Source organism: Grampus griseus (assembly GCF_964374135.1).
Source record: "Grampus griseus genome assembly, chromosome: 3".
In the NCBI taxonomy this organism is placed as follows: domain Eukaryota; kingdom Metazoa; phylum Chordata; class Mammalia; order Artiodactyla; family Delphinidae; genus Grampus; species Grampus griseus.
In genome coordinates this window covers 166365852-166386220 of record NC_139019.1, presented here as the reverse complement: position 1 = coordinate 166386220, position 20369 = coordinate 166365852, and the positions used below count along the sequence as shown (strand labels likewise).

Genomic DNA, 20369 nt, shown 5'->3' with positions numbered 1-20369 from the left:
CGGATCTCCCCATTTTGTCATCGTAGAACGGCGGCACCTGGCACACGTGGGATCCAAGGGTCGGCCCATCTCCGGATCTTTGGGAGACCAGCAGGAAACGGCAGTTCCTAGAGGCTGTCATCTGATACACATCGAGGAGGTGGCGGGGGCAGAAGCCGACCCTGGGTGAGCCTGGCAGGGAGGGCTGTGACCAGGGGTATCCCTGGGCTCCCGGCAGCACACCACACCCTGCCTAGAGGCTGGCACGCCTCGGCGCCCCCTAGTGGCCACATCTGGGGAGAAGCCCGTTTCTCCCTGGACCTCCTGCGAAAGTTTGCTCAACCGACTGGCTTGGCTTCCGCAAACCTCAGCAATGCTTCCAGCCACTAGGAGTGAAGAGTCTGGAGGACCCCCACCTCGTTGAGGGCGTCAGGGGAGGCTTCTGGGAGGAGGCGATGTTTGTGCTGAGAGGTGAGTTGGAGTTAACTAGGTGAACAGGGAAGGGGAGAGTACACCTGGCAGAGGAAACAGCTCTAGCAAAGGTCCCAAGATGGGAAGAGGGTAGGGAGATTGAGGGACTTCCGGGAGTCCAGCGTGACTGGAGCCTGCAGAGTGACAGGGAGTGTGGTGGCTGGAAAAGCAGGCGCCAGGCTGTGTTGCTTAGAGCGTCTCGGTGAGAAGCTGTATTTTTGACCTAAAATCACTGGTTTCTAGTCTGTGTTGGAACAAGTCCCCTTTGGCCTGTTGGGGCCGACCCGCGGGGGGCTGTGGTCGCTTGCAGGATCGGGGGTAGGGGACAGCTGAATGTGACCCAGTCTCACTGACACACACCCCCCCACGCACGGAAATCTACACAAGACAGAACTTTATTGATGTAGGGCTTCCTGGCGAGGGGTGTGTGGGCCCCAGGGCAGGGCCTGTAGCACCATGATGGGGGTGGCCTGGATGACATGGTCCCCCTGGGGCAGGCAGGGCACAGGATGGGGTGGATCTTCCCAGCTCTGCCTCCCCCTGTAGCTGGTCTGGTTAGGTGGAGGGTGTCAGGGAGGTCGTGCTAATCCCCTCCCCCGTGGCGGACATAGATTCCCCCCCAGCTCAGAGTGGAGGGGTAGGGCAGTGCTGGGGCGGGGGGCAGGGCACCGGCTGACCCCCTCCCCACCCCCACTCTTCACAGTACATATTCCGATCAAAGGCGGGGGTTGTGCTGGGGGTCTCCCTAAGGGTGGGTGGCAAGAGCATTAGGGCGAACAGTTGTTCCCACCTCAAACCCACCCTGGAGGGGGTCTCATTCTGAACTGGGAGACGGGAAAAGGAGGGGCCGTGGGCGTGGCCAGCCCCTCTCCATACCCCTCAGCCAGGAGCCCCGCAAGAGTTCCCAATAAATAACTTCCGGCTCCGTCTCACCCTTCACTCCCAGCTCCTGCCCCCCTCGGGCTCCTTCAGGCTGGCCAGCTGCAGGCCTGGTCGCCCCACCCCCATCCCCAGCCGGCCCCCAGCCTTGGCTCCGAGGACCGTGCGCCCTCTAGCGGCCTTGACAGGTTTTGCAGCACATTTGGCGGAAGTAGGCTCGGCTGCAGAACTGAAATTTCAGCACCAGGGGGCAGTAGGCGACCTTGTTCACATCCTTGCACTCTGGAGGGGGCGGGAGAAGAGTAGGTGAGGGGAATCAGGTCTCAGCACCCCTTCTGGCAGCGGCGCGACCGCAGGCTGCACAGCGCTTCCTAGCTCCTCTGTGCCTCGGTTTCCTCACCTCTCAAAGGGGACTTATACCAGTAACTATGTCATTAGGTTGTTTTGAGGATGTTGGGAGGGAAGTGCAGGTCTGGGGCTGGGACACCGTGCTACACCACGAGAAAAGTGTTCCTTTTCCAGTTATCTGTTTGGAGCTGTAATCCTTGCTCGTTTCCCTTTGTAACAGACTGAGGACCTTGAGCTCCAGAGCAGTCACTCCTCTCAGGGTATTTGTGTAGTTTGTGTTCAGGGTAATTGACAGTCTGTTCATGACAATGGACCAGGGTTCCCAGTTAGCAGTTAATGATGTATGACAGGGCCCGGTGCTAATAAAGGGCTTCACGTGGATTATTTTAGTCCCTCTCCCTAACAGGGCACTCCCTCAAGTGAATATATTAAACGCCTCTTGATAAATAAGAATACGAAGGCACAGAGGTGGAATGTGAATCCAGGCAGTTTGGTTCCGGTGCCCTCAGTAAGTAACCTATTGCTCTCTATGAAACATAAATTAGGTAGAAAAAAATGGGTATATTTAAAGCAGTGGTTCTCAAGGAGATGCGATTTTGCCTCCCAGGGGACATTTGGTGATGTCTGGAGACATTTTTCAGTTTTCACCACGGGGAGGAGGGGTACTATTGGCATGCAGCAGGTAGCGGTCAGGGATGCTGAACCCCCTACAATGCATAGGGCAGCCCCCGTGACAAGGAATCATCTGGCCCCAAACATGAATAGTGCCTGAGGCTGAGAAACTGATTTAAAGAAAAATATCGGGCAGATAATGTTATACATGGAGATGATCAAGGTGAAGGTCATGGAGGTGGCTGGAGGAATGACCTGAGTTTGGGCCCCCAGAAAAATCAGGTGCCTACAACGCCTGGCGCACAGTGGCACCTAATACATGTTGGCAGGCAGGGAATGGTGAAAGATGGTCTGGAGAAGACAGAGAAAGGCATTTCCGTGGTTGCAGAAGCTCTAGGGCCAATGGCCTGGAGCCCCAGCTCTCCTATCTATGGCGTCCTCTGGACAGGACCCTCCTGGTTCCCTCCCCGCCTCACATACCTTCCAGGCCGTCGCCGGGGGGCGCGCTGTCACACTTGGCCTCGCACTGCTGCGTGGCGGGGGGCCGCAGGGCGTCCGCGCACTCGCGTGAGGGCTGCCCTGTGTGGCTGGAGCAGCGCACCGGGCGCTGTTGCTGCCCGAAGCCGCACTGCGCGGAGCACTGTGGGGAGTCGCGGATGAGCCGCAGCCCAGCGCGGCCACCCACCCTGCCACCCGTGCCCTGGTTCCCGCCCTGCAGGGCGCGCCCGCCTACCTCACCCCACTCTCCCGCCACCCAGCGGGCCGGCGGGCAGCGGCGCAGGTTGCAGCGCATGGTCGCCGGCGGCTTGGCCGCGGGCGGGCAGTGCGTGGGGGGCAGTGTGGCGCGGTGATCTGCGCTCTTACAAAGGACGACACGGTGGCGGAGGCCCGGCCCGCAGCTGGGGGTGCACTGCAGTTGGAGGGGGCGTTTCATGCTCAGTGGGCGCCTCCCTCCCCGCTCACACAAGGAGTAGGAAGGATGCTGGTCCGCTGGGAGGTGAGGACGGTACAGCTAACTTTGGACCAGTCACGGTGGGGGCCGGGGGGCTCACTAGGGCTAGCGGGAGTGGGGAGGCGCCTCAGTGTGCACCCGACATGGGCAACCCAGGCCCCTCCCTGCTCTGCACAGGGAGGGAAGGGGCGGCTGACCTCCGACCAGTCGAGGGCGGCCCACTCTGGAGGGCAGGCCGGGCCGTGGCAGGCCTCCAGCACCGGTGGGCGCGGCTGCGGGCAAGCGCTGTCGTCCAGCGCCTTCTCCTCGGCGGCCGACACGCGGCGCTGGCACACGACGGAGCGGCTGCGCACGCCCGCATCACAGCTGCGGCTGCAGCGCGACCAGTTTCCTACGACCCAGCTGTGGGGGGAGGGTTAGTCTGAGACAGGACGCCGGGCAGGCCACCCTGAGCCTGGGGCACGAGCAGATCCTCCTCCTTGTCAACAGGTAACATCATTGTGGAAGCTGGCACCGGGATGCCTGTTGCCCCCGTGCCCCACACCTCGAACTCAGAACAACTTTCTTCCGCACCCACGTTGGGGGCTGGGAGGCGCATCATCCCCAGGGGAGTTCACCTGGACTTGGCCAGGGAGCACCACTGCTCTGACTTTGACCTCACCTTAGGGAGCACCCACTCCTCTGATCCCAGTAGCACCATCACTCCAGTGCTTGCCATCCCGACCCTGCACCCTGGCAGGCACTCACTCGGGTGGGCAGGGCTCTGTGTTGCAGGCGCGCTGCCTCTTGGGTAGCTTGCTGTGGGCGCTGCAGTGGTGCGGAGCCACGGCTGAGCTGTCCAGCTGGTTGCGGCACTCCACAGCCTGAACCTGGCTGCCTGGGGGCGGGCGAGAGGTCTGCTCAGCCCTGCCCGACCCAGAAGGTCAGCCTGGTGACCAGGACCTGCCCCACCCCGGCCCACCCCGGCCTCACCGCCTGCACACTGGGCCGAGCACTTGGTCCAGGGCGCGTAGTGCCAGGAGTACGGAGGCAGTGCATCTCGGGTGATGGGTGCATTGAAGCGGTAGCGGAGGACCGGCAGCTCAGTCCGGGCCAGCACCTGGGGTTGTAGGCGGGGATCAAATGGAAATCAAGTTCGAGGCCCCACAAGGATGCTAATGTTCTCCTGCACCTTGCTCCCAGCCCTGCTGTTACCATGATGATGAGAGATGCGTTAATGGGTCCCAGGGCTTCTAGGCTCTGGGTCTGATCCGGCCCTTGTCGCAGCTGAAAGGTGGTCCCGGCCAGGGGCAGGCGGTGGGGCTGGGGGGTCCCAGGCAGCCCCTCCAGCAGCAGGGACTCCTGGTCCCCCTTCAGGGCTGGGGGACAGCATAGGGGTCAGAACCCCAGCCACGCTGACGCCGCCCCTGCTGACCCCCCGTCCTCATCCTCCCACCTCTGGCTCACCCAGGTGACTGAGGGAGAGGTTCAGGTCCTGGATGAAAATGTGGACGGAGCCTTTGGGGATCCAGACGACTTCCTCGTACCCTGGACAGTGGAGCTCAGATGTCACCCACTTGGCCCTTCCCTGCACCTGCCTGTCTCCCCCATTCCTGGTCCCTGATGATAACAACTAACCATTACCATGCTAAGCACGTACAGAGGCATGCCACCTCATCCGCAGCTCTGACCTTGTGAAGTTAGATGTGTCATCACACCCACTTTACAGATGACAAAACTGAGGCTCAGAGAGGCAAAACAAATTGCTCAGGTTCCACAGCTAGGAAGTGGCTGGGCTGGGATTTGAACCCACACTTTCTCACCTCTCAAACCATCAAAGTGGCCCGACCTGCCCCCCACCCCCCAACAAGCAGCAGGGCTGGGCTTGGGCAGAGGGAAGGGGGCACCGCGGGGCCCTGACCCACACAGGGTGACTTGGCGGTTTTAGCAGTCAGAGTCAGGTTTGCAGTGAGCTCCATCACTTACGACCTGGATGATCTTGGGACCCTGTGAACCCTCTATCCCTGCCCACCTGTGTCCCCCCTAGTTTATCTGTACCCCAGGACTATCCCCTGAACTCCACACTTGGCCCTCAGTGTGTGTTTGGTCCCTTAAGCCCACCTCCCCTCTCCCACCTCACGGGGGTCTCTTCCCTTCAGCCCAAGGTTGGGAGGCATTCAAGTTCACCACACCCTGCAGCTATCCCCACCCCTAGTAAGCTCTGTGCTTTAGCACAGAGGGTCCCTCAGCCTCCTTGGGGGGTCAGGCGCCTGCCCCCTCAAGACCCGGTTTGAGGCCCTCAGGATGGGGCAGGGGAGAGATTTAGGCCTTCACCCCCTTGGACACTTTAATTGCTGAGCTTTAGGCACCAAGAACCCAAGCCAGTCCCTGACCCTGACCTGGGGCATCACGTCCGGGACCTTTTGGGGTCCCTTACACCCCAGTGGGCCCTCGGCTCTGAGGAGTTGCTGATCTTGGCTACTGTGGTGGGGCGAGCCCTGCCCCCAGCCACCAAGTGGGGAGTGTGAAAGGGAAGCTGGGGGGGGGGTCTCTCACCGGCTCCAGGCCAGGCTGGGCTGAAGACCCCCTCGATGGTTTCGCAGGCGCTGCCATCACCCCCACACACTCTGCACTTGTCTTCCCGCAGGTCAGAGCCCAGGACCCGGTCGCAGCCCACGTGCTGGGGAGGGCAGTGGTGTGCGTGGGGGAATTCAGGGAGCCGCCCCCCTCCACCTCCGGCCCCCTCTCCCCTCCCCTCTCGCGGGGAGTCCCCTCCACCTTGCACTCGCCGCTGACACAAATGTCCACTGTGTCTGGGCGGCAGGGCGTCCCGTCCACCACAGCCGCCGCCCTCTCCGTGTAGAAGTTGAAGCCTTCTGCTAGGCACGTGAGCGAGCAGGCCTTCACGCCCCCTGGGGGGCACGGCCCCATCAGACTGAGGGCCAGACCCCAGACCCAACAAGGACAGGCAGGTTGGGCAGAGGGAGCGGGGCCTCCCGGTGTTCAGTCTAGGCGCTGCTGAGCCACATCCCGGGCGCTCTGGCTCCTTGGGTGAGGGGAGGGCTCAGGGCAGACCCCATGATATGGTCTCCACCTGCGGCTGTCCCGTTACTGCCCCAAGGCCTTCTGAGTCCCCTGCTCACCTCCCCGGTACGTTTTCCACGTGTAGAATTTTCCACGGAAGGGGACACTGTCAAATTCAGAGCACTGCATTTCCCTGAAGTCCTGGGAGCCTGGGGGACAGTCCTGGGGCACAAAAACGGAGAAGTAGGGAGGCCAGGTGTTGGGGGGGATGCAGTTAGGGCAGAGGCCTGGGGATGGAGAACTAATGCTCTGAGCAGGGGTGGGTTGGAGGAGTGAGGCTGGAGGCAAGGAGGCCAGGGAGGAGGCCGGGGAGGGGGCGTGGTGTCTGAGATGGGAGGAGGTGACTCATTAGAGTTTGTGGGCAAGCTGAGGATAACACCTGGGTTTCTGGTCTCAGACCATGGGGCCTTGAAAGAGCTAGCTTAGGAAGGAGCAAAGCCCACTCTTCGCGAGTGTGGGGGATGTGTGGACGGAAGTGTTGGACAGGAGACTGTGGTCTTTGGGCAGAAGGCAGTGCAAGCAGGGGACGAAAACTTGGCCACTGGATTTTGGGGCAGGGAGCTCGGGTCAGCTTTGGGGCAGGAGCAGGGCTTTTGGGGGGAAATTGGGCAGTAAAGGGAGGAACGCGTGTAGTTGGAGAGGGTTGTCAGGGGCCAAGCAGTTATTTCCAGGTGGGAGACGCATCTACTGCAAAAGTGTGAAGAGTTGGAAGGAGACAGGGCCCAGGGCTGGTGTAGGGAGATCCGGGAAAGGAGGGGGTGGCCGCTGCAGGTTTCCAGAGGAGACGGTGGCCAGCTGGCCCAGGCTCGTTGGAAGCTGATGTATGCCTTTCTTTTCCCGCGTGTAAGAGGGGCCAACGGTACCCGGCTTGGGATCCTGGGGGGACTCACATCGGTGTTGCAGGAACGGTGCCTCCGTCTCTCGCCCAAGCAGTACTTGCCCCCGATCGTCGGCCTGGAAATGGGGGTGGACGGCAAAGAAATGGGGCAGGGGAAGTAGGGGGCGAGGACCGCCCGCCCCGCTCCCCCGGCAGCGGGGCCTGGGGGCTGACCTGGGGCTGTCGCAGTGACGGCTGGAGGAGGACACGCCGCCGCCGCACGTCCGGCTGCAGTCGCCCCACGGGGTCCACGGGCCCCAGGCGCCGTCCACGCCCTCCGGCCGCGACCCGAAGGGGACGCAGACCCGCTTGTAGCACCACTGCGGGTGGGATGATGGGGAGGGGTGAGTCGGGCTTTGCGGACTCTCTGGGGTTTGGCGCTCAACCCTACCCCCACCCCAGCCCCCCAGCCGGAAGTCTGAGCCCTCCTGAGGTGGAGCGAAAGCGGGAGGGGGTGGAGGACGGAGGTGGGGTCTGAAGACCGGGATTCTGTCCGGTAATGTGGGGGCGTGGCTAGGGTGAGACACTGTTCAAAGAAGGGGCGTGGCCTAAACTTAGGGTCCGGAACGGGTGGCGAAGCTAGTGTTGGGACGAGCGTGCAGGGCACGGCTTGAAAGCGAGTGTGGCCTCAGGCCAGGGGTGGGGCTTACAAGCAGTAGGCGTGGCCAAAGCCGATGGAGGGGTCGGGGGTGGGGGTGGGGGTGTGGAGGCTCTTGGCCTGCGCTCACCCCCTTGTCGATGGTGTGCGTCTGGCACAGCGTGCCCTCGGCGGCCGGGATGCTGTTGGTGATGCACCGGTTGCTCTTGCTCAGACACCACAACTCGCTGCAGACCTCCTGCGGGCCAAGGCGCCCGCTCAGCCTCGCCCCCCTCCCACCTGCCTTGGGAGGACCGAGGCGACCCGCTCACTGCCGGCGGACAGTGGGGCCCAGCGTTCCTTTCCTGGGTCTCTTTTTGCAAGCCCTTGTGGGGGCATGGGCTGGGACCTCTCCTCTGCCCGTAAGCAGCACTTATAAAACACCTAGGAGTGCCGCAAACTCCCTTAGGCACCACAATCCCCATTTTACTATGAGAAAACCAAGGCTCAGCCAGGTAAGGTCACTCGCTAGAAGTCACACAGCTCCTAAGGGTTAGTCTGGATCCTAACCTAGAACTTAGATCGCAGCGTCTATGATCTCATCCCTCTACAGTTCAACCCGTGGCGCCTCCCAAGTTTCTAGGAGAAACCTTGCGACCTGCTGAGAAATGAAGAGGAAGGATTTTTAGAATGGGCAAAGCAGCCCACCCAAGAGCAGTGGTTGAAAAATCAGGCCTGATGATGGCTCAGGTCAAGGGCCCTGTCTCTAATTCTTTTTCCAGCTGGTAGTTCTCATTGTTTCCCCCACCTAAACTGGGGAAGCTCCCAAAGCTTTTAATCTATGGAGGGTTGAGAGGGGATAAGGGCAGGCTGGGTTTATGTGGAAAGTTCCTCTAGTTCTCCCAGTGAAAAATCAGCCCATCTTCCTCCTGAGTCTTACTTGGGCTGGCCCAGACCCTGGCATCAGGTCCTGTCCCTGGCAGGAGGCTGGACCAGTCCCAGGGAGTCACTCAGAGCCTTTAGGTTCAGGTTAATTAATACCCCTGGACAAGCCCCACTGGGTTCAGGTGTGGCCAAATTTGATCCTCTAGCCTACATCCCGCTCCATATCCCTGGGTCTTTCCTCTGAGAAGTGAAGATTCTTCTGTCCCCTTTTTATAATCACATGTAATCTTCTCTTAGAACCTGATCCTTCCAAACTTTGAAGATTTGGGATTGGACTGAGCAATGGCGGTAAGAAGGAACTTTCCTGTGTTAGCCTCTGAGAGACACCTGCACGCACATGAGAAGTTTGGAGGGTTGTTCTCAAACCTGCTCCCTCAGAAGATACTTCTCATCTAAAAACTCAGCCTGGTTTGCTGGCTTCACTTGGCTTATGTTCTCCTGGCCATGTGTAAAAATATCACAGGCCCTGATCCCACTTCTGACACCTCTTAAAGAGAACTGCCTAATCCAGTCCTGCTCTTCCTCCTCTCCACAAGGAGGTGCCATGGTATATATGAATGAGTCCTGGGCCACTCATGGAGACTTCAACTCCACCACTGACTTGCAACACACTTCCCCTCTCTGGGCCTCATCTGTTAAGACGGGCCTTGTCTACACATGGCTGAGGGGCATGTAACAGAGTAGATATGAAAGGGCTTGCATAAACACCCTGTTATTGAGTAATAAGACCACAACTATCTCTGGACCAGGCACCAGGCCCAGCTCTTTACACATATTAACTGGTTTACATGTAGTCAATCATTTACCCCTTTGCCAGGGAGGCCAGGAAGATGTCCCTCGGAAAAATAAAAGGAAGAATCAATTCAACATACAGCCAGCAGTGGTCCTTGCTTGATAAAATGGCACTTTCTCCACTTACCCACCCCTTTATAAAATTTAGATTCATAGAGAAACCTAGATTCCAATCCCAGCTCTGTCATGTTCTCGAATGGTGGCTTTGGGCAAGGCATCCTCCTTAGGCCTCAGTCCCTTCTTCTGCAACGTGGGGGCAATAGGGTTGTCAGGAGTTTAACTGAGATGATACATATCACATGCTTGGCATACAGTGAGCATTCAATAAATGTCAGCCATCGTTGTCACCGTTAGGACACCTGGGACACAGCAGATGCTCAAGAGTACCTTCTGAACTCTTTAGGAATTCATCAGAGGGAGCTGTAGTTAGTTACCAGCCAAGTTGGGTGGGGTGGGGTGCTGAGAGTGGAGTAAACATGAATTGATCCAGGGTTTGTCTCCTTGTCTTGCACTGGAGTAAACCGAGGGCATTTTAACAGCTGCCTGCTCCCTGTTTTGAGTTAACATGGCCTTAGCTTGGACAAGTCATTCCAGCTGATCTTTTTGAGTCTTGAGGGTGTGGAGAATTGGGACTGCGTCTGGGCTACGAAGGCTGAGGCTGTGAGGAGTTAGGGGGTGTGTTCAGGGAATTGGGGGAGGTAGGCAACGGAGGGGCAGACCCCAGATGAGCCGGTGGTCCCTGGTGGCTTCCTCGGGGGAGCTCGGAGTGGCATCCCCAGCTCACTTCTCTACGGGTGGATGGGGCTTTGGGAGCTGAGTATGATCCTCAAGCGGGAGTGGGGAGTGATCAGGAGGCTCAGAGCTTGTCCAGCTAAGGACTGGGGTCGAGAGATCTTGTCAGTGGGGGAAGGAGGGCATGGAGACAGGGTATCCCTAGAAGGATCTCTCCAGTTTTTTGCCAAGTGGGGAAGATGGTTCATCCCCAGGGAAACTATTTCCACCAAATCTGGATGTTTCGTTAAAAATGGCCCAGTTAGGGATCTTGGGACTTCAGTCCTGCTGCAGCAGAAGGTGGACCCCCAGGCTCTCCCCAGCTCAGTTCCCAAAACAGGGGTCTGGAGAACCAGGAGATCCCATTCTTGTTCCCGAGCATTGTGACTGTGCGTGACGCTCGTATAACCCCATGCACCTCTGTCCTCCCGTCCCCCACTGAGGCTCACTTCCCTTCCCAGCTCTCCCACCCCCACTGCCTGTGTGTGGGGTGCCCACATGGAGTTTCCCACCCCCAGTGGCCCCCCCACCCTGGTGGTGGTGGCCCCCTCCCCTCCCAGGAAGGAAAGCAGGAAGGCTCTCTCTACCCCGTATTTACACTGACGCGATTTGACTCCATGCTGGAAGCGGCATTGTTCGTCTGCATCATAGGCCTGGCCGGGGGCCACTGTTGGGTACACGAAGTCCTGTCTGGGCGGCCGGTTGTTCAGGCAGAGCCCCAGGCCCAAGCTGTGGCGAGAAGAGAGCAGCTGTCACGCTGGAGGGCTGCAGGCCAAGAGCTCAGAGGCCCCAGCCAGGTGCGGGTCCCGGGGAGCAGCCCTGGGAGCACATGACCCTTCTCAGAAGCGGCCCTGATTGCCAGAGGTCCTCCCCTCCCCCAACGCGAGTGTGTGTCCCTGGGTGGGACAGGCAGGTGGGTCCTCACTCCAGAAAGCTGGTGATGTAGTCACGGCTGCAGGAGGACCACACAAACGGGTTGGTCTTCATGGTGATGTGCGCGGCCATGAGTTTGGCCGGGTCCTGGCCACGGGCCCCGCAGCTGTTCCCCACGCCGTCGTGGTTCATGCCAAACCTGGGGAGAGGAGCGGCGGCTCTGCCGGGTGTCGAGGGACCTGCCAGGCTCCTCCCGCCCGCCCCCTCCCGTGTCCCCGCCTCACGTGTGTCCGATCTCGTGGGCAATGGTGAATGCTGTGGCCAGGCCGATGTCTTCGTTGATGCTACAACTTCTCTCTCGCTCACACATCCCGCCCACGGGGGCCAGGCCTGGGAAATGGGCGTGTGGGGCTGCAGCTGGGGGCTGGGGACTGCGTCGTCGACCCTGTCCACTCTGTCAGGTCCCCACCCCCACCAGGGCCAGTGTCACCCAGCCCACTGCCTTCAGACGTGCCTGAAACCCAGGGGACCCGGGTACCTAGTGTGCCGCAGGGTTTGTTCTTGTAGATGCAGATGTCATAGCTGTGAAAGGAGAGGAGGGCCGTGAGGGAGCTGGGCTGACTCCCTAAGCCCCGCTGCTACCATCCTGCCTGTCTCTGGTGGCTGAGTCCTGCCTGGGAAGCGTTCCCTGCCTCAGAACTGAAGCCTCATGCTCTTGCCCCAGCTGGCCTTGGAGATGCTGGGGTGCATGAATGACCGACTGAATGAATGACAGAGTGAGTGAAGGATGCGTCAGTGTCCGAACAGCGCCACACATCCTCAGGCTCCCCAGCAGCCCCTCCCCCTCCCCGGCTCCCCAAGGGGGTGGCTGCACAGTCTCGGCCTCTTCCATCTCTTGGCAGAAGTGATCCCTGCTTAGACCTGGACAGTCCCCTGGACAGCTCGTCCCCCGGCTCAAGTCCTAGTGGAGCCGTCCCCGCCCCTCACCGTGTGATGAGCACCGCTGTGTCATGGTTGGCCACGCCGTTCTCTGGAATGGCATTGCCATGGCCGCTACGGTTCACGATGGATTTCTGCCACTTACAGAAGCTGTCCAGGGACTTCCCAGCATGGTGGGTGATCTCCAGGGTGGGCTGAGGGTGGACAGAGAGAGGTGCATGGGTACTAGCCACCCAGGGGAAGGTGGGCAGCGCTGGCGTGCAGGGGAAGGTGGGCCCCCCCCACCCCGCACCTGGTCCTCCGTGAGCAGGATGAGGCGTGTTACCAGGATATTAACGATGTTTCCCAGACTCGAGTCCTGGAAAAGTTTGGCAACCTGACCTCCAAGAAACAAGAGAGACCGAGTCTTAAGAGGGGCCCAGAGTAGAGAACAAAAAGTGAAACGAGGACAATAGCTTGCTTTGATCTAGTACCTACTGTGTGCTGGGGCTCAGGCTAAGCCTGCTGCGTAGACCTTCACAGGAGTACGTATTATCATTCCCATTTTACAGATGAGCAAACTGATGCTCAGCTGGTTAGGATGCGCAGCTGGCAGGCGCTGGAAGTGGGATTCAAGTCCGGCTAAGCCTGTCTGCCAGTGCGTTTCTTTCCAACTCACCCCTACCCTGCTCAGCTTGTCTGTCTACTTGTCCTCCTTCCTCCCTGCCCACCCGCCGGCTGCCTCTGCCCAGAGATGGCCTAAAGGATGTGCTCATCTGGCCTCATTCCATACTGTCTGAAGGTACCAATTTGAGCATCACCACCAGAAGGTGGAAGTGTGGGGGCAGGAAGCTCTGGAGACAGTGGTCAGAGGGGAGGAGGAAGTGCCCGGGGGAGAGTGGGCACAGATGATGGAGGCCACTCTGTGCAATGACCTTGGAGCCCTGAGCCATCACGGTCCCATGTGGAAACCCCCAGAAACCCTGGCAGGTTTTAGGGAACTTTGGAAGCCCAAGGGAGGAAGGAGGGTCCTGGGCAGAAAGCAGGGGTATCAGATATGAAGTTATGTCAACGTAACGGGCCAACTGTCTGCACTAAACTTCTTGTCTTCCCTTTTTGCTTTAGTGGAACAACAGCATCACTCATCAAGCCCTTACTGTGTGCCAAGTGCTCTAGCTGGCTTCCCTCTCACTATCTCCTACCCTTTTGTGATAGATACTAGTATAGCCCCATTTTACAGAGGCAGAAACTGAGGCTCAGAGAGGTCCACCGTCTTGATCAAGATCTAGGATGGGTGCTGACTCTGAGCGTGGGTCAGCCAGGTCAGCCTGTATGAATTTATAGGTAGGCGCTTGGGCGAGCCCTGCATGAAGACGGATGCGCACCAACGTGTGTGCTGCTAACCTGGGCAAGTACCTGCAAGTCGCCCATTTATTTTTTTATACAGCAAATAATTACAGGGCACCTTACTGTGTGCTAGGTGCCGTGTTAAGCTTTAGCAATTCACTGCATCCACCTTAGCCTTATGAAGTCAGTACTATTATTATACCCATTTTACAGATGGGTAAACCAAGGCAGAGAGGTAAAGTAACTTGCCCAAGGGCACACAGTTCAAAAGCGGCATAGCTGAGATTTCAGGCCAGGCTGGTTTGCTCCCAAGTCCATGCTTCTAGCCACTGTGCTAGGCTGCTTCTCTTCCTTCCTGGCCACAAAAAGCCCTCCCTTCTCACTTACCCTGTCCCCTCTCCATTCTCTTTCACTGGCCTCAGGTCAGGGATGGGGGGGATGGTGACACCCCTTTTCCTAACCTCTGGAGCGAGCTCTATGTTCTTGGCGCTCCACGCCCAGGGAGGGGGAGGCACTTACAATGTTCATGATGGCCAGCACATACTGTTCCACGTCTCGGCGCCCGTGGTAGGCCACCATCATCTTGTCAGCCACCACCAGGGTCTCCACATAGCGCTCTCGGCTGACCGAGCGCTTCAGGCCTGGCTGGCCGCGCTCTGTTTCATTCCCGAGGGGCCAGGCAGGTGGCGGTTTCAGGGTGCGCAGCCACCAAGGCCGCCCCTTCCACGGTTTCTCATCTGGATGGACAATTTCTGGTCATTCTGCTGCTTGCTCTGATGGTCCAACTCCCTGTCTGATGATTCATCTGGCTGTCAAATAGCTCATTCTTTTGCTGCTGGTTCTACAATGATGTGGCTGTCTCACTGCCAAACTGGTTGGTTGAACAGCCGCCCAGCATCCCATGACAATCAACATGACCGTGCAACTTCCCGACAATTCCACGGCTCGAATGGATGTGTGTAGCAGCCTGCCTCGCTGCCAGAACTGTGTGCTTGTACGGCTCCCTGGCCTTCTGACTGTGCAACTTTTTACTCACCCTGCTGCCAACTGTCTGGCTGTAAAACAATCCACCTGCCTGACGGTCTTATTGCTTGGCTGTCCCAGCGACTGTCCAATTGTGACACCATCCACTTTTCTGTTTCTACAACCCCCTGTGGTGGTGTGTCTGCCACGGTGTGCTACTCTGGGACTCTCAGATTATGCAACTAATTCAATGTTCCAGTGGCTCTGCCTTTCCACTGGACAGAGATCTTTTTTTTTAGCTGTACGACTGTCCTGGGGAATCTTCTGTTGTCTAGCTAGTTTCCTTACTTTCCCATTCCCTAAATGCCTGATGTTACAACTGTCCTCCTGCAAGTCGGGTTGTAAATCTGATCCTCCGAATGGTGGCTAAGGTCTCCTGGTGTTTTCCTTGTGCAACTGCCCCGATATTGGTTACCACCATCCCGCTGCTTAACTGTCTGATCAGACGATAATCCTAGAGATGGATGGCTTTACACCTGAGCACCTGCCTGGCTGTCCAGCTGCCCGTCTCACTCACTGCTGGGCCATCGGACTACGGCAGCGACAGATGCACTGTTCCACTGTCTGCTGCCCTGCTGACTGTCTGCACTGCTCCCTGGTGTAGCTGCCTGCCGACCTTCTGGATGGAGGGACGCTGCCATCTACCTCTGCCTCAAGGCAAAGATGTTGTGCACCCCCTTTGCCCAGCCCCAGAGAGAAAGATGTATGTACCTCTCACTCCACAGGCTGTGTCCAGGTGGGGGTGACGCAGGGAGGAACGCTTGTACACCACGTGGGGACCACTCTCCTCTGGGCCCCGCTGCCCCTTGGGCCCTCCTTGCAGGGGCTCGATTAAGTATTCTTCTTCATCTGCCACAATCAGGCCATGCTGGGGGTTGGGAAGTGGGACAGAGGGCTCGGCTCAGGTTCTGGTTCCCAGGACCCCTGGGACCCTATCTCTGTCTCTATGACTTAATTCCTTCCATTGTACTGGGTTTACGTTACTGTTCCTTGTCCGGTTTCTTCGACGTTCAGCTCATTAATCTTTAGCCTGACCTAAAGCTACACATTTGCTTCTACGGACTGCTTTAGCTGCACCTTAAAATAGCTAATCCTTTCGATTAGCTCGAAATGCTTAAAAAACTTCCACGGTGATTCCTTCTCTGACCTATATACGTGTTTTTCTTAACTCCCAAACTCGTGGGCATTTCCCCCTACCGCCCAGAACCCTCCACTCACCAGGCCCCCACAGGTGCTGATGGCCACGTGGGAGCTGCTGGCCTGGCCCTGCAGGTGGCCGGCGTAGAGGCAGTGGGGCCGGGCGGCCCTCTGCCAGGCCAGGCCCTCTCGAGTCCAGTACTCCACGGAGACATGCCCCGCCAGGAGGCGAGGGCTGCGGGTCAGGTTCAGCAGGAAGTGGGTGCTGGGTGCTGCCACCTTGTAGAAAAGGCGGGACTCTGCTTGGGGCCCTGTGCCCCGACGCTGCCTCCTGGGGGTTGGGGGTGAGAAGGCCAGCAGTGCCCCGTTGTGGTCCACTCGGGTGGGGAAGGCGATCTCATAGCTCTCCAGACTGGACAGGAACTCATCTGTGGGTGAGGGTCAAAGGCTTGGGGACGGGCCCTGGGAAGGACCCCTGTGTCCTGCCCGCTTGGCTGCAGGGTAAACGATGCTGGCTTCAGTGAATCCTGAATCCAGGTCACCTGCTCCAAGGCTCTGGTCTCACTGACCCCAGCGCCTACCCCACCACGACCACCGGCCCAGCTGCACTGACCCCTCCTCAGTTCCTTGCTCGGTCCCCCACCACTACCCCCGAGCCACTCCTACCTTGAGACCGGAAGGCGTGCGTGACCTCGAACGTGAGGCCCAGCCCCAGGGCGAGGGCCCAGCGGAGGATCTGGCAGGCAGGAGCCATAGAGGCCACGTGTCCACATGTCTCTCCCCAGCCCCGGCTGCCAGCAGCCCCCACAGCGCTGCCTTCCCTGTTCACAGCCTGGGCAGCATCACCGGGATCCTGGGATGGGAGAGCTGGGTCAGCGGGGCCTGGTCCTGCTGCCGGGCAGAGCCAGTGCCAAGGTCCCTCACCAGGCAGACAAAGACACCTGCAGCAAGCCCTTCACTCCCAGCCTCACGGATACCCATGGCATTCCCCCCTCCACGCCCCTGGTTTGAAGACTCTGAATGCATTTCCTTAATCAGTAGCCTCTCTGTCCCCCCCCTCCCCCCACTTCCCCACTATCCTCTGTATGCTCTTAGGACAGGCGGGGACCTTGACTCCGTGAGCACTTACTATGTGCCAGCAACTGGCCAAGCTTGTTCATGCCATCTCATTTCATTTCTGCAATAACCCAGGGGATTCGTTCATCGGGTGGCGACTGTGTGTAATATGGATACAGTCCCTCTCCTCCCACTCCCCCCCACCCCGTGGGGCTCAGTCTCACAGGAATGACAGATGACAGACAAGTAAACGAAAAGACGTGTAATTCAGATCAGGACACGTTCTTCATGAGAAATAACCAGGAGGCTTGCAAGCAGAGGTGGGAAGGATGAGAAGTGAAGAGACAGGAGACAGTACAGTGGTCCAGGCAGAGGAACGGCAGGGGCAAAGGCCCAGGGGCAGGCAGGAGCTTGGTGTGGACCCAGGACCACAAAGGGCCAGGGCAGGAGGGCAGCAAGGGGCTGCTGGCCTGGGACACACTTGAAGGCTGGTCAGCGTGAATTTTCAACCCATATTAAACCCGAGGCCAGTGCTCGGAGCACCCCTTCCCCCGGGGGCCCTGCCTTCAGATTCTGTGTCACGGGTAGCACAACTCACCCCACCAGCGGGGCTGCAAACCCCTGCATCGTGGTCTTTCTTCCTGTGACCTCTCCTCCACCCTACATTTCCAGCCCGGCCCCTAGTCCTTCTTCCTCTCATTTCTCCTCGAAGCTCCGGGCCTGCCGGGCAGGTCTGTTTCTCCAGCATCTGCCCCAGGCCGGCCTGCCACAGACACCACTCTGGGCCACCACCCTGTGCCAAACCCTCCACCCCCCTCCTGTCTCCGCCCTCCTTCTCCTACTCTGTGCAATTTCCCCCTTAATCACATACTGTCTTGTTTTCTTTGCAGCCTGGCCAAGTCTGAGAGTCGATCCCCAAACAGGGCAGTTCAGCTCCTGAGAGATGGAGCCAGGTTTCCTCCAAGATGCTGACTTAGAAGCTGACACCCACCCCCCGTCCCCGGCCACTTCTGATTGGACCCCTCCAGCTATGGGGAGCTCACTCCCACTCTATGACTGTGGTGCTCATTTCAGATGGGCTGATGCTTGGGTTTCTCTTTTTTTTTTTACCTTTTGGGGTCTTCAGTTGGTGGCGCGGTGTCGAACCTGTGTGTGAGTCTCTTTGGGCCTCAGTGCCTCTTCTGGGAGCCTGGACAGGGTGGGAGGGGGCAGTGAGGAGAGCAGAGCTGGGTCTGGAGTTCAGGGGTCACTGAGGACACCCTGCCCTTCTCCCCGGCCCTGGTGATCCTCCTTTTCGCTTTCATCCTCCCTCTGTTCCTAGTTCCCCATCCCCACCTCCCTCCTCCCAACTTCTGTCCCCTCCCATCCCCATCCCCTCCCCTATTCCATCCTTGACTAGCTCTGGGATCAAAGCCCCTTCTGTGTGTGTGTGGGGGGGTCCCTCGAGCCCCCTCCTGCCTTAACACCCCTCCCCATGCCGAGGCGGCAGCATTCTCATTGCAAGTGAGGCTGGAGCCCCCCAGCCCCCCAATCCTGCCCCTTTCCTCCTTCCCATGCTGCCAGGCCTGGTGCAGAAGCTCAGTGGCTCTGTGGCTCTCTGAGTCCTCACCTCGGTCCTCTGAAGCTGGGCCCCTCCCCCCTACAACCTCTCCCATGCCTCTGGTGCTTCTAGCTCAAGTGGGGTGTGGGGAGGGCAGAAGGACCCAGCACAGGTGGTGGTGAGGTGCAGGATAGGAGGAGTCTGGGGGGGGATGTACAGGTACAGGTGTCTGCCAGGGTGAGGCCAGGGGGAGAGAATCTGGAACAGTGGTACAGCCCACAGTGGGGCTGGGAGGTATGACCTGCTCTGGGCATTGGGGGGACCACGAACAGGTTGGTGGCTCTGGTGGGGGGGAAGAGAAGGCTTGGGGGTGGGTAGAGGATTACTGGGCCTGAGCCTGGGGTGGGGGGGCCACAGGATGTCAGCTGGGGGTCTCCCCTGGGATGTGTGCGGGTGACTACACATCCATGACTGTGCATGGCTGTAACTGTGTATATGTGACTTTGTGTGTGGTGTGTGCCCACGTGACTGTGTGTGTCTGCCCATGTGACCCTGTGTGTGACCGTAAGAGTGTGTTTGTGTGTGTGTACCCAGGCCTGGCCATCTCCTCCAGCCCCTCCCTCCTACAAGGTAGGAGGGAGATGGCCAACGTGGGGGAGGGTGCCAGCCCGCTGGAGGTGGGGGAGGAAATACCGGCGGAAACAGCCTCTGGAAACAGAGGCTCCATCCCATCCCCGGGATCCTGCAGGGATCTGCCGCTCTACACCCAGATGTCCAGGGCCGGGCTGGGGGACAGGGCCGCGGAGCCTCCCTGCGGAGGCCAAGGCCGAGACTGCCCAGGCAGAGGCCCGGCCAGCCCAGGCTCTGCACATCTGGCCGGGCAGGCAGGAGAGGCGGCAGCCCCTGCCCGGAGAGCAGACAAAGGCCCGGCCTGCAGGAGGAGGGGGCCCGGCACCCGGCGGGTCTGCAACCAGCCGCTAATTAAAGGCCCTGAGCTGATGGCTGGAGACACTCGGAGACAGACAGTTGTGGCCCCGATGACCAACTCAGGGGAAATGGGCGGCGCCACTCCCACACCCAGACACACAGACACACATTGGCAACGACGTGCACGCACACACACTTGAGGGTGACCACACCTGTGAGGCTGGGGACCAACAACCAGACACCGCAGACCCACAAAGGACCCCCCAACACTCAGGACACACACCCTGAGACAAACATCCGAGACACACAACTACACATTCCCCAGACGTATGTGCATACATACACACACAACCCAGAGTTACACACCCAGGCTGACGTGCACAGACACGTACACACTCATTTCCACACTCACAGCAGACCAGGAACAAATTCACTTAGTCCTCCAAACCTTGAGACCCACCAGATGCACGTACACACAGGCATTTATGCACATGAAACTCAGACACACACGGAGACACACCGGCAGATGTTTGGAGAGACACACTCATCCAGACATTTACACCCAGGAGATGCTGACCTACGTGCACACACTGGCTTACACTCACACTTCCGCAGACATAACACCCAAATCACACATCACACACAAATTCAAACACAGCCAGGCACTTACATTTTCACACAGCCACACACGCGCAGACACACGGCATTTATACAGACGTGGATGTCCACACACACACACACGGAGCAAACAAACGCAGACAGGCGCTCCCAGGAACTCAGGGGCGCGTTGTGTGTCGCACACGCTTAGGGACATCGCACACCGCCACAACCCCCATGGCCCGACGTTCATCGTCCGGCGGCCCACGGCCATCCCCGAGCGACGACGCGGACACACAAAGTCCCCCTTAGTCCCGCACCCCCGCCCCGCCCCGCCCCGCGCCGTTACCCGCGGCCGGCCGCCCGCCCGGGCCTCCGCCTGCAGTCCCCGCCGCCGTCTCGCCGGCCCACGCGCAGGAAGGGAGGGAGCGAGCGCGGCGGCGTGGCCGGGGGAGGGGGCGCGGGGACGGCACTTCCTGAGCAGCCTGCCAGGGTTATAAAAAACCCCCAAACCGCGCGCCGCCAAGACCCCGCCCGCCGCCGCCGCCGCCGCCGCCGCCGCCGCCGGTGCAGGGCCGCGGGCTGGACCCGAGCCAGGGACCCGGGAGCTCGGGCGGCCCCGCCCGGACAGGCGCCCAGTCGTGGGGGCGGGGGAGGGATGGAGGATGGGGGTGAAATACGGTGG

At 59.4% G+C, this 20369-nt stretch overlaps 1 protein-coding gene across 3 annotated transcripts; it reads right to left on the bottom strand.

Annotated features, from left to right (window-relative positions):
- Window positions 1-867: 867 nt before the first annotated feature.
- ADAMTS10 (ADAM metallopeptidase with thrombospondin type 1 motif 10) lies at window positions 868-20088 on the bottom strand. Of its 3 annotated transcripts, XM_082650470.1 has the most exons (26): window positions 20034-20088; window positions 17731-17809; window positions 16231-16417; window positions 15646-15992; window positions 15139-15295; window positions 13924-14141; window positions 12371-12454; window positions 12127-12272; window positions 11678-11721; window positions 11424-11529; window positions 11192-11338; window positions 10854-10995; window positions 7910-8017; window positions 7356-7501; window positions 7195-7258; window positions 6364-6466; window positions 5999-6132; window positions 5777-5900; window positions 4688-4768; window positions 4436-4599; window positions 4214-4340; window positions 3989-4118; window positions 3439-3643; window positions 3023-3199; window positions 2770-2929; window positions 868-1611 (listed from the first exon to the last, which is right to left on the bottom strand). In XM_082650470.1, the coding sequence occupies exons 3-26, from the start codon at window positions 16316-16318 to the stop codon at window positions 1502-1504; spliced, it is 3312 nt and encodes a 1103-aa protein (XP_082506596.1). In that variant the 5' UTR covers window positions 16319-16417; window positions 17731-17809; window positions 20034-20088; the 3' UTR covers window positions 868-1501. The 3 variants fall into 3 exon arrangements, with proteins under 3 accessions (XP_082506596.1, XP_082506597.1, XP_082506598.1); XM_082650471.1 differs by lacking the exons at window positions 11192-11338; window positions 11424-11529; window positions 11678-11721; ... (6 more) ...; window positions 17731-17809; window positions 20034-20088 and having other exon boundaries at window positions 10865-11121; XM_082650472.1 differs by lacking the exons at window positions 11192-11338; window positions 11424-11529; window positions 11678-11721; ... (6 more) ...; window positions 17731-17809; window positions 20034-20088 and having other exon boundaries at window positions 10871-11121.
- Window positions 20089-20369: the final 281 nt, after the last annotated feature.